This window comes from Crotalus tigris, unplaced genomic scaffold, assembly GCF_016545835.1.
Source record: "Crotalus tigris isolate CLP2741 ecotype Arizona unplaced genomic scaffold, ASM1654583v1 scf7180000020990.9691751010:1144802, whole genome shotgun sequence".
Taxonomy (NCBI): domain Eukaryota; kingdom Metazoa; phylum Chordata; class Lepidosauria; order Squamata; family Viperidae; genus Crotalus; species Crotalus tigris.
This window is the reverse complement of record NW_024098300.1, coordinates 430,706-448,894: the sequence shown is the minus strand read 5'-3', so window position 1 is coordinate 448,894 and position 18,189 is coordinate 430,706. Positions and strand designations below refer to the sequence as shown.

General features: G+C 51.7%; 1 protein-coding gene across 2 annotated transcripts; it reads left to right on the top strand.

Annotated features, from left to right (window-relative positions):
- Positions 1 to 1,584: 1,584 nt before the first annotated feature.
- On the top strand, positions 1,585 to 16,876 carry NOP53 (NOP53 ribosome biogenesis factor). 2 transcript variants are annotated; one of them, XM_039369150.1, is made up of 13 exons: positions 1,585 to 1,850; positions 3,391 to 3,455; positions 5,221 to 5,305; positions 6,333 to 6,535; positions 7,194 to 7,264; positions 7,347 to 7,442; positions 7,618 to 7,722; positions 8,888 to 9,085; positions 9,796 to 9,971; positions 10,775 to 10,841; positions 15,400 to 15,476; positions 15,906 to 15,962; positions 16,800 to 16,876. In XM_039369150.1, the coding sequence occupies exons 1-13, from the start codon at positions 1,624 to 1,626 to the stop codon at positions 16,804 to 16,806; spliced, it is 1,434 nt and encodes a 477-aa protein (XP_039225084.1). In that variant the 5' UTR covers positions 1,585 to 1,623; the 3' UTR covers positions 16,807 to 16,876. The 2 variants fall into 2 exon arrangements, with proteins under 2 accessions (XP_039225084.1, XP_039225083.1); XM_039369149.1 differs by lacking the exon at positions 16,800 to 16,876 and adding an exon at positions 16,677 to 16,761.
- The last annotated feature ends 1,313 nt before the right edge of the window (positions 16,877 to 18,189 follow it).

Below are 18,189 nucleotides of genomic sequence, written 5' to 3'. Positions count from 1 at the left end.
GTTCCCGACCCACTGCAGCTCCAAGGCGCTGGATCAGCCTGCCCCCTAGTGGCTGTACAAAGAACTAATTATCCCCCCCCAGGGGTTTGGCTGTCCTCTGCACCCAAATTTCCAGAGCAGATCTCTCCTTGGGGGTTTTTAATAGTCCAGCTGTCTGTGTCAAGGATTAGATTCGGAAAGTCTTGCCCACCCCATCTATGGAGAGACTCAGTCCTCCACGTCCGGGTTGCCCCAAAGGTGCTTTTTTCAAGAGGCAACAGGACTTTCTTGTTTTTCTTTGAAGACGTTTCGCTTCTCGTCCACAAGACGCTTCTTCGGCTCTGACTGGATGGTGGGGAAAATGGAAGGATTTATACTCCTTGCAGACAGCTGGTCATTTGCCTTTTTTTTAGAGGGCTGTTGAGGCCACTTGGAGGCTTGTCTGGGTCTTCAGGATCATCGGAGTGGGGCAAATGGGTGTGGACACTTCTTGGAGCTGCTGAAAGGACCGTGTTGTAGACTGGAGATAGAGCAGTGGTTCTCAGCCTGTGGGTCGGGATCCCATTTGGGGTCGAACGACCATTTCACGGGGGTCGCCAAACAACGCAGTCCGCCATTTTTTCCCTTTTCCTTAGCTGTGCTACTCCCTTTTATTCTATTGCCTTTTGAAAGCCAATAGAATAGACTCTCTTGAATAGAGTCTAATTCTATTGGCTTTCAAAAGCCAATAGGAATTGTCCAGGCTGTCTCTGCCCTGCTGAGCCCGCCAAAAGTCCCATTCTGCAAACGGTGCTGCACCAGTTGAGTAGTCCTTGACTTACGACCGGTTGTGTAGTCCTCGACTTACGACCGGTTTGGGGTCACGGCATTAAAAAGGTTGAGAACCACTGAGATAGAGGATGTTGCATCCCTCCCCCTCTGTTGAGAGAGGCCCATTCAGTTTTGACACAGATGGCCTCTTTGACCCCTCTTTCAAACCAGCAGACACAGATAAACCTCCAAGTGGCCTCAACGACTCTCTAAAAGAAGACAAATGACCAGCTGTCAGCAATGAGTATAAATCCTTCCATTCCTCACTGTAGAGTCAGAGCTGAAGAAGCTTCTTGGATGAGGAGCGAAAGGTCTTCAGAGGAAAACAAAGAAAGTCCAGTTGCCTCCTGAATCACCTTTGGGACACCCCTCCCACCCCATCTGGTCTGTCATCCTGTGATGCTCTTCTCTCCAGTATTCCTGTTGAGCCTGTCCTTCTGGACCATTGTTTCTCAATCTTAGCCACTTCTTTAAGATGGGTGGACTTGGACTCTCGGAATCCCCCAGCCAGCTGGACTACAACGCCCATCATCCTGGAGAAGAGCTACAGTCCAAGAGACGACTGGAAGGCAGCAAGGAGCCACGAGGCTGGAGCGCAGCTGCAACTGCATTCAACGCAGTGCCGGAAGTTTAAGCTTTATGCATTTCCTCCGCCCACCCCCTCCCCCGCCTCTCTTGTCTCTTTGTGGTTTAATGTGGGACGACCGCCCCTCTCCTCCACGCAAATGGCGCCGTCCGCCGCCGGAAGCCCTCTTCCCCTTTCCTCGTTCGGGAGGGCGGCGCTCTTTTCCCCGCTCTTCCGGTTCTCTCTCATCCCCTCTCTCGTGGCGCAAGATGGCGGCGCCGGGCGCTGCTCCTGAGGCGGCGGCCGCTTCTTTCTCCTTCCTGGGCTTCAGCGCCAGTTCGCGGGACCCCAGCCGGCTCCCTTCGCGGCGGGTGGGCGGCCGGGGCGCCCGGAACCGCAAGAAGGGCTGGAAGCGCTGGCGGGGCCCCGAGGCCGAACTGGGCCGGGAGCTCGGGGACTGGCTTGAACAGCGGGCCTCGGAGCTGCGGCACTTGGGGTGAGGCGCGGCGGGGCCGTGGGAGAGCCTGTGGGATGCATGGGGGAGAAATAGAGCCTCCAGGTTCGGAGGCAGTCTACCCCTCAGAGCCGGCGTAGGAAAAGGCAGCCGCGAGGATGTGCTTCTGAGCATGCGCGGCCGCCCGCGACCCCAGGGAGCGAAGGGTTAGGGCAGGGGTGGGCAACCTGGGCTCTTTTGTGACTGGTGGACTTCAACTCCCAGAATTCCTGAGCCAGCCATGCTGAGGGGAAAGGGAGGGGTTTCCAAGCTGAGCCGTGCAGGCTCGGGAATTCTGGGAGTTGAAGTCCACGAGTCATAAAAGAGCCAAGTTTGAAGACCCCTGGTTTAAATATTTAAATATTTTTCCTCACAGTCACGTGATCAAAATTCAGGCATTTGGGCAGGGGCAGCAAACCTTGGCCCCTTCATGACTGGTGGACTTCAACTCCCAGAATTCCTGAGCCAGCCTGGCTCAGCTTGAAACCTCTTCCTTTCCCCTCAGCATGGCTGGCTCAGGAATTCTGGGAGTTGAAGTCCACGAGTCATAAAGTTGCCATAGTTCCCACCCTGTCCTGAGGGATGAGGTTAGGACAGGGGTGGGCAACCTTGGCTCTTTTATGACTGGTGGACTTCAACTCCCAGAATTCCTGAGCCAGCCGTGCTGAGGGGAAAGGGAGAGGTTTCCAAGCTGAGTCATGCTGGCTCAGGAATTCTGGGAGTTGAAGTCCACGAGTCATAAAAGAGCCAGGGTTGCCTTCCCTTGACCTAGGCCTGTGTTTCTCAACCTTGGCCATTTGGAGATGGATGGACTTTAACTTTCCGAATTCCTGAGCCAGCATGAGGAAACTATGGCCCCGTTCATGACTCATGGACTTCAACTCCCAGAATTCCTCAGCCAGCCTGGCTCAGCATGGAAACCTCTCCCTTTCCCCTCAGCATGGCTGGCTCAGGAATTCTGGGAGTTGAAGTCCACGAGTCACAAAAGAGCCAAGGTTGCCCACCCCTGGGTTAGGGTTGATCCGGACGAAAACAGCTGTTCTCGACTTACGGCCGCAATTGAGCCCTGTTGCTAAGCGAGACATTTGAGGTGAATTTTGCCACAGTGGTTAAGCGGATCACTGCAGTGGTTCAATGAGTAACCTGGTTGTTAAGTGAGCCTGGCTTCCCCCATTGACTTTGCTTGTCAGAAGGCGGCCAAAGGGGGTCATGTGACCCCCGGGACACTGCGACCGTCATAAATATGAGTCAGTGGCCAAGCATCTGAATCTTGATGGGGAATGCTGCCATGGTTGTAAGTGTGAAAACAGCCCCGTTCCTTTTTTTGGAATAGTCACTAAACAAACTTGTAAGTCGAGGATTACTGGTAACGGAGGGGTTCATGGTTGTGAAAGTCCTGAGGGCCTTTCATGAAGAAGATTCCCCCAGTGTTACAGTGGGGGAGAAGATGGCCGGCTGCCTTCCATTACTGAGAACCCAGGAATGTATTAGGTCTTGATGAAAGACCATGAACTGTATATTTATATTTATTTTTTTTCCCCAGAGGACCGGTGTCAGAAAAGCCAGATGAAAGCCTGTTCTTCGTAGATACCAGCACTGAACAGCAAGGTGGGAGGTTGCAACAGTGATGATGATGATAATTAATAATGATGATAATAGAGTTGGCAGGGACCTTGGAGGTCTTCTAGTCCAGTGGTTCTCAACCTTTTTAATGCCGCGACCCCCAACCGGTCATAAGTCGAGGACTAAACCGGTCGTAAGTTGAGGACTTTCCCTGCCCGGGAGCGCCGCGCATGCGTGGTGCTGTCCCCTGCGCCGGCCAAGGCGTAGCTGGCAAGCGGCAGAGACGGAGCAGGCCGACTACCGGCTGGGCCACCAGCTGGCCCAGCCCAAGGAAGGTAAGGCACCCGCCGGAAAAGGTGGGAAAAAATGGCGGACAGCCTTGCTTGGCGACCCCTGTGAAATGGTTGATCGATCCCAAATGGGGTCGCGACCCATTGGTTGAGAACCGCTGTTCTAGTCCAACCGCCTGCTCAGGCAGGAAACCCTATCCCATTTCAGACAAATGGCTGTCCAGTCTCTTCTTGAAAACTTCCAGGGTTGGAGCATTCACCGCTTCTGGAGGCAGGTTGTTCCACTGGTTAATTGCCCTCGCTGTATGATGATGTTAGCCATTCAGTTGTGTCTGACTCTTGGCGATGGGCCAGGCCTTTCCACATCTTCCAGTCTTGCATTACTGCTTTGAATTGTTCTCTGCTTTTGATGACCAGCCACTGTGTTCCTTGGCGGCCTGCTTTCCCTTTACCGCTAACTCTTCCAAACATACCAGTAATTGCTGTCTCCGTTAATTCCCCCTTGTGACATGACCAAATTAAGTGAGCCGCAGTTTTGTGATTTTGCATTGCCTGGTGTTATGCATTCCAGGGCTTGTTAATCGCCTCTGCTGTCCAGGGAATACGTCGGAGCCTTCTCCAGCCCCACAGCTCAAAACGAGTAGATTTTCCTTGCTGTCTTTTTTTTTTTTAAGGTCCAACAAAACCTAAAAAATGAGAACGTAGAACTCAACTGAGGGAACAATTCAGCTAGACTTGAGGGAAAAGACTAGTCGTCATTTTGGTGTGCAGGATTTATTTATTCAATTTCTACACTGCCCATCTTTGTCATGGTTCCGACAGATGAAACTCTTCAAAAAAAACTTCAAGGCATTGTTTACTTTAAAGAATCTTTATTTTGAGTAGCATAGCATCGGCATTGGTATAATCGAAGCCAAAAACTAAATTCCCCTCCCCTGGCACATAGTATCAAAGCACAATTCCCTCCTCCAATTAACAGTCATAAATCACATTCCTTATCAGCTCTGGTTACAATAACCTTGTTTCTCACCCTGGGTCCAGTGTTGTTATGTCTAGCTGGACTCTCATTCACATCCCCCCTCCCAACATCATCTAATGCTAAAGGCAAAAGGTAAAAGATGGCTACATTTCCATTTGTCGTCAATGCAAAAACATCCGATGTTAGCAGCGTTGAAATCAACCGATGACTCTGGGCAACTTACAATTCAAAAATATATTTCAATTCAAACACTGAAACATTTCAAAGCAATTCAAAATGAACGTTTTTAACAATGGTCATGATATTCTTAATGAAAACATGACAATGCTTTCCTTGGCTTCCACTCCCTCTGTAGCCCGGCTTCGGTGCCACTGGCAAATCGAGTTTTTGACAAGAGACTTTGGAGGCAGAGCACAGTAAGGGAAAGAGATCTAATCAGGTGGTTCCACTGCAAGAGTCCCAGCCCTCACCTTTGCTGTTAACCACTCCCGATGTTGATTTATGCTCCTGGGTTCATTTCGTGCCTGCCTTCTTGTTCCAGGTCAGAAGGAGAAACCAGCCAAAGAGAAGCCTCTGAAGATTGACTTGATCCTACAGCCAGATTCCAAGGTCCCTCCGCCCAAAGAGTTGAGTTTTCTCTCCGTCTTTCATTATGAGATGGGTGTGGGGAAGCCAGCATCTTCATTCCTTTTCAGGGTCTTTGTCTGTCACATTTTGGGGCCAAGGATGTTTGATTTGGGGAAGGACAGTATAGGGGAGAGTTCTATTTTAATTGATTTGTTTGCCTCTTCACCTGTGATCCAGGGCAGCTGAAAAAGTGAAAAAAAACAACTAGTCCCCTGGTTCCTTTTGTTTTTCATTGTGTAAAATATTCGGATTTCATTTCTGAGTAATTTCTCCAGTATAACTGACTCTTCATGGAATCCATTTTGATTGCCTGGGGTCGTCTTTGAAATGCTGTCTTTTTATAGATCGTCCTCAACTTAACGACCAGGCTTGAGCCCAAAGTTTTACGTTGCTAACTGAGGCAGTTATTAACTGAGCTTTGCCCCCATTTTACCAGCTTTCCTGCCACAGTTGTTAAATGAACCCCTGCAGTTGTTAAGTCAAACGGTGGCTACGTGAATCTGGATTTCCCCGTTGACTTTGCTCGTCAGACGGTCGCAAAAGGGGATCACGTGACGCTGTGACCGTCATAACTATGAACCAGCTGCCCAGGGTCCGAATTTTGATCATGTGACCACGGTGGTTGCTGCAATGGTCATAACTCCCTTTTTTTCAGTGCAGCTGTCAGTTTGGAATGATCGCTAAATGAACTGTTGTAAGTTGAGGACTTAACAGTGCTCCTCGTAGCTCTGCTCCCAAAAATTGAGATTCTTCTGGGAGCGGTATCTGAAAAAAATGGCCCCATTGTTGCCGTCTTCTTCAAACAGAAGATGTCGCAACAAGCATTCAAACCCTTCGGCCTGCAGGAAGAAGATTTTGATCCAGCACCATGAAACCCCTTCAGTTTGTGTCCTGTGATTGATGGCTTAGCGCTGGGTGCGAACTGTGCCATTCTAACTTGTTTTGAACTATACCTGGACAGAGTGTATTTATCCAGGCTGTGGCTCAGACCTAAAAATTGTCTTCCTTCTTCCTCCTCTTCCTCAGCATCCTTTCGTATCAGGTCCCCAATGGCCGGAAGTTGAAACGGAAGCAGCGACTCTGGGAGAAGCTGTCAGAAAGGGGGGTGGTGCCCCGAAAAGAACGCCTCCTTCAACAAAGGTTACAAAACCCACCGAAAGCCAAGATAGTCGGAGCAGACAGTGGGACCGATCCTTCTAGGGACTTCTACGACATTTGGGCAGATTCAAGTAAGCCTTTGGGTGTTCGGTTGATAGCCTAAGTCCGTTGAAATCGGAGCGAAATGAAAGACATTTCTGACTGGCCTAAAGTCGCCCAGCCAGCTTTCATGCCTAAGGCGGGACTAGAACTCCCAGTCTCCTATTGATTGCCCCAAAGTCACTCAGATGGCTTTTCTGTCTAAGGCGGGACTAGAACTCCCAGTCTCCTGGTAATTGGCCCAAATCACTCGGCTGGCTTTTATGCCTAAGGTGGGACTAGAACTCACCGTCTCCTGGTGATTGGCCCAAAGTCGCCCAGCTGGCTTTTCTGTCTAAGGCGGGACTAGAAGTCCCAGCTCCTGGTAATTGGCCCAAATCACTCGGCTGGCTTTTATGCCTAAGGCGGGACTAGAACTCACCGTCTCCTGGTGATTGGCCCAAAGTCGCCCAGCTGGCTTTTCTGTCTAAGGCGGGACTAGAAGTCCCAGGCTCCTGGTAATTGGCCCAAATCACTCGGCTGGCTTTTATGCCTAAGGCGGGACTAGAACTCACCGTCTCCTGGTGATTGGCCCAAAGTCACCCAGCTGGCTTTTCTGCCTAAGGCAGGACTAGAACTCACCTTCTTCCACTTTCTAGCCTGGTGCCTTAACCGCTAGACCGAACCGGCTCTCGTTTTTCTTCCCATCAGACCCGTTAGATCAAGCTCTAGCTGGGCAAGACGCCTTTTTCCTGGAACAAACCAAGAAGCAGCCTGTGCAGGTAAGGGCCGGGCCTGTTCCGTGGCGGAGGGGGGAAGTAGCCTGCAGGCTCTGAGTCTCCCTTCCTGGGATGTTCCCTCCAGCGTCCGGACAGGCTGAAGAAGACCCCATCCGAGCTGCCAGCCGTGGAGATCATCTCCCCGGGTGGATCTTACAATCCCAGCTTCCAGTCTCACCAGGTATTGGCAACGGTGAAAGCCGGCAGGTTTATTTCCCTCCCATCTGACACTCGAGCATCCCGAGCGACCCATTGGGGTGGACGTCCTGCAGGGTCCCAGGTGGGAAGTCTGCTGCGGTCTGCGTGCTCACTGGCTTTGTCTTCTCTTGCCCCACTCCCTTTCCCCCGCCCCCAAGGCATTGCTTCTCCAGGCCTTTGAAGCTGAGCTAGTGAGGCAGAAGGCAGCGGAGAGGCTGCAGCGTCAGTTGAACTTCCCCACCGCTGCAGAGGCCCCCACCCAGGTGAGTGCTGAGGCCCAGTCCCGAACAAGGGCTGAATTCCATCTTGAATCCTTCTTGGGGATACATAGCAACGGAATTATTGCTAGAGGAGATGACAACGATTGGAGGAAGGACTTTTCCCAAAGTTGGGGTCACAGTTCTGATCGTTCCTCCTGTTTTCCCCACAACAACAATCCTGTGAGGTTGGTTGGGCTGACAGAGACTGGCCCAAAGTCACCCAGGTGGCTTTCAAGCTTAAGGCGGGACTAGAACTGGCCATCTCCCAGTGATTGGCCCAAAGACAGCCAGCTTCTATGGCTAAGATGGGACTGGAACTCCCAGTCTCCTGGTGATTGGCCTAAAGCAGGGGTAGGCCACCTTGGCTCTTTTATGACTGGTGGACTTCAACTCCCAGAATTCCTGAGCCAGCCACACAGAGAGGTTTCCAAGCTGAGCCAGCCAGCCACGACTGAGGCCTAGGCCTAAAGGGAGAGGTTTCTTCAAGAATTCCTGAGCCAGCCATGCTGGCTGAGGAATTCTGGGAATTGAAGTCCACGAGTCATAAAGCAGCCTAGGCCTAGGCCAGAGGTAGGCAACCTTGGCTCTTTTATGACTGGTGGACTTCAACTCCCAGAATTCCTGAGCCAGCCATGCTGAGGGGAAAGAGAGAGGTGCCATGCTGGCTCAGGAATTCTGGGAGTTGAAGTCCACGAGTCATAAACAGCCAAGGTTGCCTAGCCCTGGCCTGAAGTCACCCAGCTGGCTTTCATGCCCAATTTCTAGCCTGGTGCCTTATCCACCAGACCAAACTGCCTCTCAGTTTTGTAGAGATGGAGTTGTGTATAAAAACAATAAAGGCAAAGTATGCAATTAAATAAGATGCCTCAAGGTGGAAATCCCCAGGAATCGACAGGATGCTTCTCCTTCCCCTTTGCCAAAGCCAGTCTGGCTACGGGCGCCATGATAATACGCCTGCCGGCCCCTCACCTGCCCCTGGGCTGGCCTTGGACCCGGGCAGGCTGGCAAGGGGTCCGATTCCTGCTTTTTATCACTGAGTGTCGGATGGGAGTGGAGAGTCTGTTGGGAGCACGAATCCCAGAGACCAGCCTCAGAGGGACGGGACGGGACGGCCTGCCCTCCGATGCTTCCTCCCCTTTCAGCTTCTCCTCTTCTGACCTCTTCACAGGAGTCGGTGTTTCAGGAGCAATGCGAGGGCCTCATGGAAGAGGAATCGGAGGGCGAGGAAGGGCAGCACAGGCCGCAGGAGGAGGAGGACCTGCAGGCAGCCCCCCACCAGGCAGTCTCCCCTCTCTTCACCGCAACGGCGGTCGGAGAGAAGAAAACGGAACGGCAGCGCAAGAAGGAAAAAGCCGACAAGCGGTCGGTGAGTTGGGCTAGCCCACGGAGAAACCCGTCTTGCACAGCCTCGGTTTCCAGAAGGGATAGACTACACTCCCCCTGGTTCCCAGCCTACTCAGGTTTGCCGGCGGAAGTAGTGGCCCCATCTTACCGAGCGGGTTTCCAGGACAACAGACTAAGCTTGCAGGAGGGAGAACAACCGTAGAGGGAGAAAATGTCTTGCCCTTGTAATAATTCAGGCTTTTATTGCTGTTTTTCCTGCACACGAGCGAGCGATCTGGGCCCTGGATTCTATTACTTTGGGGTAGGCAGAAAACAGAAATACGGCGCTGTTTCCTTGGGGTCTGCCTGTGTCTGTGTGTGGTGTGGCGGACACGGCAGGGATTCCTTTCCAAACTCTCCGCGCTGTCCTTGAAGCAGCAATGCCATCGCTCGGGACTGCCTTCCGGGTTGCGTGCCAACCGGCGCGTATTTCGCCTCTCTGCTGAGGATGTTGTGGCTCACGAGCGTGCCCACCATCTGGCCCAGCCTCGTGCTGCCATCTGCTCCCTGTGTGAGCTCTGCGGAAGCCGGGGAGATGCCAGCTTGAAGACGGCTGCTGGACCCACCGAGACCCACCCAGCACGCCAGCAGGGGGTGGGCAGAGTCTGCAGAGTCCCTGAAGGGAAACCCAAACGGGCGCCACACAGCGCCCCTGCCTCACCTTCCCTTTCCCGCCTGCTTCCTCCCGCACAGAAAGCCCGCGAGCTGTCCGAGAAGGTTGCCCGGCTCAGGAAACAGGAACTCTTCCAGTTGAAGTCCATCCGGCTTCAGCTGAAACAGCAGGAGGCCGAGCTGCAACGCCGGAAGCAGAGGCGCCAAGCCAAGCGGAAACTGGAGGCCGTCAAGCCCAAACGGCTGGGCAGGCTGAAGTAAGTGGGAGCAGCAAAGAGGGTGAGGGGGCTGGAGGCAGAAACATACAAAGAACGGTTGCTAGAATTGGGTAGGTCTGCTTTAATGGAGGGAAGGACTAGGGATGACCTGGTGGCGGCCTTCCACTATTTGAGGGGCTGCCCCAAAGAAGAGGGAGTCAAGCTCTTCTCCAAAGCGCCTGAAGGCAGGACAAGAAGCAATGGATGGAAACTAATCAAGGAGAGAAGCAACCTGGAATTAAGGAGAAACTTCCTAACAGGAAGGACAATTAACCAGTGGAACAGTTTGCCTCCAGAAGTTGTGAATGCTCCAACACTGGAGGTTTTTAAAGAAGAGACTGGACAACCCTTTGTCTAAAATGGTATAAGGTCTCCTGCTCCAACTCTTGTTCCTCTGTTCAGCATTCCTGCTGGTGGGTCCCAGGAGAAGAGCCTTCTCTGCCATCGCTCCTGCTGTTTGGAAGATCTTCCCACTCAGAGCGAGATCGGCTCCCGACCTACCTTTGGGCTCCAGTGGGGGAGCATCGGGTTAGAGGTGGATGATCGATTAACAGCAGATCCCCCCTCCCCACCCTCCATCTTTTTATCGGCTCTTCGCAGTATTTTATTTAGGTCTTTTAGCTTTCGTATTGGTTGGATCTATTTTAAGAGTGTAGGCCGCCCAGAGCTAACCCCGTGGTGAGATGGGCGGCCCATAAAAGAGAAGAGAAATAAGAGCAGGAGGGGGCTGTGTTGGGCCCAGAGAGGGCGGGCAGAAAGCAAGCCAGCTGTTTCTCAGCAAGGCCACCATCTCTTCCCGACAGGTACGAAGAACCCGACGTGGACGTGCAGCTGAGCAGTGAACTGGCGGAGTCCTTGAGGACGCTGAGGGTGAGCAGCTCTCCGGCTTTTGGGCAAACCAGCACGGAAGAAGGGTCTGCCCGGGCTGTGTGTGTGTGTGTGACTGTATGACTGCCATCTTCCCCTCTGCTCCAGGCCGCCTGCCTGCCTCTTGGTCTATCTCAGGGATGGTGAACCTTTTAGAGCAGCGGTTCTCAACCTGTGGGCCACGACCCCATTTGGGGTCGAACGACCATTTTACGGGGGTCGCCAAACAACGCGATCTGCCATGTTTTTTCAGCTGGCGGCACCGTGCATGCGCGCCGCGCATGGGGGCGGTGCCGCACATGCGCAGCGCATCCTTACAATCGGGGTCGCCGTATAAAAAGGTTGAGAACCACTGTTTTAAAGACCGAGTGCCCCAAAAACCACCCCGGCCTGCCCGCCTGCTCTGCCCCTGCCCACTCTCAGGGCCACCCACCGCCTCCACGGCCTGCCGCAGATCACCCAGGCGGCCCTGCAATGCCGTGACAGCTGTGCCCTCCACCCACACCCAGCAACAGCATCTGTGCGCATCAGGGCGCGAAGGTGGAGTCTTAGTCCCTGCTGCCTTGGCTGCGCTGCTCTACACGGGCTGCACCCAGGGGCGACTCTTCGGTGGGGGGGCTGCTGGTGAGGAAGGGGAGGCGGGGCTGGGGTAACGGTGTGTGCCACCATTGGTCTATCTCCTTCCAGTGAATCCAGTGGCCCTTTAGGGAGGAGACTCTGGACTCCTCCTGCTCTAGCTGGTGTCACGGTTCCGAAAAGAAGCAGCTTTTCAAAGAACTTTGAGGCTTATTTACCTTAAAGAATCCTTTTATTCCTGCATAGCTTCGGCACGTACAAAGTTAAGCCAAAAACTGAATCCTCCCTCCCCCAATCACCCTTAACAAAGCATAACTCACCCCTTCATTTTGCAGTTGTCAATCACATTCTCCAATTAATGTGAAGGGTGAAGTGCCCCTCCCCTTACAGCTGACCTTGGCAATGCTGTGCTGAGATATTGTGATGGTTAGCGAGCATATTTTCCCATCCACTAGGCCAGTGTTTCCCAAACTTGACCATTTTAAGGCATGTGGACTTCAACTCCCAGAATTCCACAACCAGCAACGCTGGCTGTGGAATTCTGGGAGTTGAAGTCCACATGCCTTAAAATGGTCAAGTTTGGGAAACACTGCACTAGGCTAGTATGGTCTGCTTTAACTCTAGAAGTGATATGCGGGCTAAATAAAACAGGTTTGCTTCTTCATATATATGGCAAGCAAGAACATCCGATGTTCGCTGTCTTGCCATCCGGGGTTTGAATTACGTCAGCCATTCTCCATCCGCCTCTCTCCAGCCGGGGGTCCTCGAATGATTGGAACCCCCATTCCCCCCTCCCCTCTGAACGGGGATGGGAAGGCGAAACCCCCCCCCCCCCAATGGCTGCCACTTTACAAAAGGCTTCCGTTCGGTTGTCTGTGGCTTGCTGGGAACAGCACAACCACGTTGCCTTTATGTGGGACGTCCCCCCCACGGGGGGCGGATACAAAAGTAGTAGTCCAGGCGGTCCTCGACGTAACAATTTTATGACCGTTCAGAGTTGCAACGGCACTGGAAAAAAAAGTGACTGCTGACCCATTTTTCACAGTTACGACCTTGGCAACCTCCCGGGCGTCACGGGTTCAAAATTCCGACGCTTGGCAACTGGCGTGTGCTTGTGACAGTTGCTGTGTCCCAGGGGTCACGTGATCCTCTCTTGCGACCTGACAAGCCAAGTTCATGGGGGGGGGGGAAGCCAGCTTCACTTAACAACCAGGCGACTAAGTTATCAACTGCGGCCATCCGCTTAAGGACGGAGGCAAGGAAGGCTGTAAAACGGGGCAAACAAATGTCTCGCTTATCAACAGGCTCTGTGGTTGTAAGTGAAGGGCCCCCCTGTAGAGCCTACCTGGCACTAGGGAGGGGGGGGGTTGTCCCTCCCCAGTAATGGAGGGACGAAGGAAAAGCTGCTTCTGAGGTTCTGTTGGGGGTGGAAGAGAACCACTTCCTTGTTCCCCCCTCCCTTTGGTGTCCGATGATGAGACCCATCCTTGCGCTCGGAGAATTTGCAGCAGCCCTTGCTGGGAATGTGAAGGACCCCAGGGGACCCCCTGGTCCTACCGAGTGGGTAAGGATCAGGGAACTGAGGCACCTTCCAGCACCCCCCCCCTCCTCCTTCCTTTCCAGCCTGGAGGGTATTTACCTACTGAGCGAAGGGCAGAAGTTTCAAAGCACGCTTCACGTCCTCCGTGAGCAAATGGGAATCCTCTATTTACAAATTCAACAGGGGACTCTTTGCCTAGTCTCAGAACACGGTGGAATTGCATGCAGCGTTCTAGGGTGTGCCTGAGAACGTGCGCCAAGGCTTTTTCCGAAAGGAAAGCACGGAGGGTCCCCTTCAGCCACGGACCAGACATTCCAAGGAGAGGGAAATGCTAGATTAACCGCTTGGGGAATTGCAGCTTTACCCATGAATTTCTGGGAGGTGCTTTTCTGAAGCTTCCCCTTTCTCCCTCCCCTCAATGCTAGCGGGCACCAATGGTGTTATCTAGTTTGAGTAGTAAAACATCTGCATAAAAACAGCCCAGCTCAGAGAGCACCAGGGACTTCACAGTCGTCGTCTCTTCCTCCTCTTCCTCCTCCTCCTCCTCTCTGCAAACTCCACTCTACTAACACTGATGGTGTTACCTAGTTTGAGTAATGAAACATCTGCAAGAAAACAGCCCAGCTCAGAGAGCACCAAGGACTCCACAGTCGTCTCTTCCTCCTCCTCCTCCTCCTCCTCCTTGCAAACTCCACTCTACTAACACTGATGGTGTTACCTATTTTGAGTAATGAAACGTCTGCATAAAAACAGCCCAGCTCAGAGAGCACCAGGGACTCCACAGTCCTCCACCCCCTCCTCTCTGCAAATTCCACTTTCTGCTGGCACGGAGGATGTTACTTAGTTGGAGTAATGAAATGTCTGCAAAAAAGCAACCAAGCTCAGAGAGCACCAAGGACTGCACAGTCGTTATCCGCTCCTCCTCCTCCTCCATGCTGCAAGCCCCACTTCCTTCTAGCACTGATGACATTACCTAGATGGGTAATGAAATGTCTGCAAGAAAATTACTAACTCAGAGAACACCAAGGTCCCTATGGTCTTTCTCCTCCTCCTCCCTGCAAACTCCACTCTACTAACACTGATGGTGTTACCTAGTTTGAGTAATGAAACGTCTGCGTAAAAACAGCCCAGCTCAGAGAGCACCAGGGACCCCCATTCAGACCCTCCACTTGTCCGTGGGCTGCCCGTTGCCCATTCCCCTCCCAGCTTCCTAACCTCCCACCCGGCAGATCCAGAAAAATCACTTCTATCCCCCCCCCAGCAGGAAGACACCTCCCTGAATGTACCTGAGGAACTGAGATAGCGTGAAAAGCTTGACTTTTGTCACCCGCCGAGTCTCTCCTGGAGGTGTGAGTGAGAAGGGGGGGGGGTGTTTCTCCCTTCTCTTTTTGAAAAATGTCACTGGTAGGGATTGCATGAAAGCGTCCAACGCGTGTCGTTTTGCAGAAAGGCAGGAAACCACACCTGGTTTGGACAGTTGTGGCCAAAGATGTTAATAATAATAATAATAATCTGTAATACCATCAATCATCCACATCTGCCTATCCCAGGTCCTTGGGAAGGACTCGATAGGTAGACAAAAATGCCAAATCCAGTCTGCACATCTGGCTGACTGTGATGATCAATAATAATAATAAAGTTGGAAGGGACCTTGGAGGTCATCTAATCCAACCCCCTGCTCAGGCAGAAAACCTGTTGCTGGAGACAGGAACACAGGTCGTCCTCAACTCATCACAGTTCACTTTAGTGACTGTTCGAAGTTACAACGGCGCTGAAAAAAGTGACGTCGGACCGTTTTTCACACACAACAACCTTGGCAGCCTCCTCAGGGTCACGTGATTTATATTCAGAGGCTCGACAACCGACTCACATTTACGACGGTCGCCGTGTCCCAGGGTCACGCAATCCCCTTTTTGCGACCTTTCCACAAACAAAAGTCCCTGGGGAAGCCAGATTCACTTAACAACTGTGTGACTCCCTTAACAGCTGCAGCAATTCACGTAACACCTGTGGCGAAAAAGGTGGTAAAACGGGGCAGAACCCGCCTAACGACCGCCTCGCTTAGCAACAGACCTTTTGGGCTCCGTTGCAGTAGTAAGTCAAGGACTACCTGGACTGTGACTTGGATTTCTTAACTTCCCTCCTCTCTGGAAATGCAAGTGGGCATCTCTGATAGATTTCCTGGTTGATCTCTGAAACCAGAGCACGGCTGGGGAATTCTGGGAGTTGAAGTCCACGAGTCTTAAAGTGGCTGGCTGGGAATTCTGGGAGTTGAAGTCCACAAGTCTTAAAGTGGCTGGCTGGGGAATTCTGGGAGTTGAAGTCCACAAAAGTGGCTGGCTGGGGAATTCTGGGAGTTGAAGTCCACAAGTCTTAAAGTGGCTAAGGTTGAGGACCCCTGCTCTTGAGCATCCTGAGTTCATGTTTGTCTTTTCTCCCCCTCAGCCAGAAGGCAGCATCCTAAAGGACCGCTTCAAGAGCTTACAGAAACGCAACATTATCGAACCCCGAGAGCGGGCCAAGTGAGTAACTGGGATAGAAGAGAAGGAAGAACCGGTCCCCAAAGCCTTAGCTTCTCCTCCAACTGCTTCGTTGCTTATGGTTTTGGGGTCAGGGATTAGCTCATGCCGAGTACTTGGGTGAAACAAGATTGGAGACTTTGTGCCTGGAACTTTAATTCTCACCCTAGATCAGTGGCATCAATTCACCGACCCTTTTGAGGGAACCACTTATAAAAGATTTTAGACAGAGAGAGCAGCTGCGTACGCTTCAGTTAGCTAAGTGGTAGAGATCTTTTACAGATGGATCCCATTCTCTAAGGCAGGCTTCCATCCAAAGAGGTGCCAGCCACCTCTTTGGATGGAAACAAGCCAGCTTCGTTTCCTTCCTCCGTGCAGGAATGAGTCCCAGGTCTGTAGATGACTCTAATAATGTGGTTTCTTCCCTACCAGATTCAAAAGGAAATACCGACTAAAATACGTTGAAAAGCGAGCTTTCCGAGAGATCACGTAAGTAACGGCCTTGCTTGGGGCTGAGAAGAGCTGGGTGGGTAGGTAGGTAGGTAGGTAGGTAGGTAGGTAGGTAGGTAGGTAGGTAGGTAGGTAGATAGATAGATAGATAGATAGATAGATAGATGGATAGATGGATAGATGGATAGATGGATAGATGGATATAGAGATAAAGAGGTAGAGATAGATAGACAGACAAATAGAGATAAAGAGGTAGAGATAGATAGATACAGATAAAGGTAGAGATAGATAGATACAGATAAAGAGGTAGAGATAGAGGTATAGATAGATAGATAGAGATAAAGAGGTAGAGATAGATAAACAGATACAGATAAAGAGGTAGAGATAGACAGATACAGATAAAGAGGTAGAGATAGATAGAGATAGATAAAGAGGTAGAGATAGATACAGATAAAGGTAGAGATAGATAGATAGAGATAAAGAGGTAGATACAGATAAAGAGGTAGAGATAGATAGAGATAAAGAGGTAGAGAGAGAGAGATAGATAGATAGAGATAAAGAGGTAGAGATAGATAAACAGATAGATACAGATAAAGAGGTAGAGATAGATAAATAGATACAGATAAAGAGGTAGAGATAGATAGATAGATAGATAGATAGATAGATAGATAGATAGATAGATAGATAGATAGATAAAAATATAAATATCAGGTCATGACTGAACTGAATATATATTTCCCCCTTTCTCCCCAGCACTTCTCACTTTGGGGGTGGAGTGGTGAAATGCAAGCTTCCAGCTCCTCCTTCTTTTTCTTTGTTTTAATTATGACACACCTCGTTCACCCCTCTTTTCTTCCCGCCCCCTCTCCTCTGCAGATTATAGAAGCGTGAAAATTAGCGGGCCGGGAGCTCACACGGAGGCCTCGTGTTTCATTAAAACTCCCCGAAACCACCTCGAGTCTCTCTCGCTTGATTCTTCCTCTTCTCTGGGTTATTCCCTCCCCCTTCCCCAACTAGAGACCCTCTCCCCCATCCTCCTTTTCTTTAACCCGGGCCTCAGTGGGCCTGGCTAGGGGAGGATGGGAATTGTAGCCCCCAGTCTAAGGAGGACCCCACATTGGAGAAGGGGGCTCTGAGGGGGCTGGTGACCAAAAGCAGGGGATGGACTTCCCTCCTTCTGTCTCTTTTTTTTTTCCCCAGCAAGAAGAGATCCAGTCAGACCTTTAAATCTCCGCCCCCGCCTTAATCTGCGAGATTAGCCTTCATTTGATTACTTTTCGATAATGCGCCTCGGGCCCCCAACCAGCCTGTAGGGGGGAGGGAGCTTCGCGGTGGCTTTGAAACCTGCTTGGTGGTCTTCCACCCCTTTTTCGGGGTGTGCCGTGATTGGGGGGGGGGCGACACTGCAATCGTCATCAAAGCGAGAGTACCTTGTTTTCCGCGTCTCCTCTCTGGATTAATGCCCTGGATTAAGACGGATCTTCCAACTTGATGCAATGTGGGTCATTCCTACGTGGACAATCTGCCATCCTGCCGGTCCTTTTCTGACGCCCCGGCTTTTAAGAGCCAGGATCCTTTGCTTTCTCCTTAAGGTCTAAATCTCCCTCCTTCCTTTTGTCTCATCCGTCGCTTCCTTCCTGGAACGGCCTCTCCGATATTAAAAGGGGCGTAGATCCCTCCCCCCCCCCCGCAGGCCAGAGCTAAGAGGATTAAAAACACCCCCACTTCCAATACTCAAAGATTTATCTCCCGGCCCCCATCGGCTCTTGATTCTGCTCCAGGTTGAGCTCCCGGCTGGTGGGTTTTCCTGCCCTGGACAGGACGTAATGGACTAGGAATAGCTTTGCCTTCATATTTTAGCTCTGGGGCATAAGCCTTCCGTGCCGCAAGCATGCTGGAAATGTTGGCTCGCCAACTATATTTCTGCGGGAGATTGGAAGCTGGTTATCTCCAGTATCAGTTGGGTGGGGGGGGAGGGTCTTTGGGCTGCATTGGACCCTTTCTGCCTCCATCCTCCCTCCCAGTTGCTTTAAAAAGCTCTTGATCCTCACAAGTAGAGAATAATGGAATAAGAGACTGGGAAGGGACCTTGGAGGTCTAATAGTCCAACCCCCTGATTAAGCAGAGACCCTATACCAGGGATAGGCAACCTTGGCTCTTTTATGGCTCATGGAATTCTGGGAGTTGGAGTCCCCGAGTCATAAAAGAGCCAAGGTTGTCTACCCCTGCCCTAGACCATTTCGGACGAAAGGGTTGTCCAGTCTTC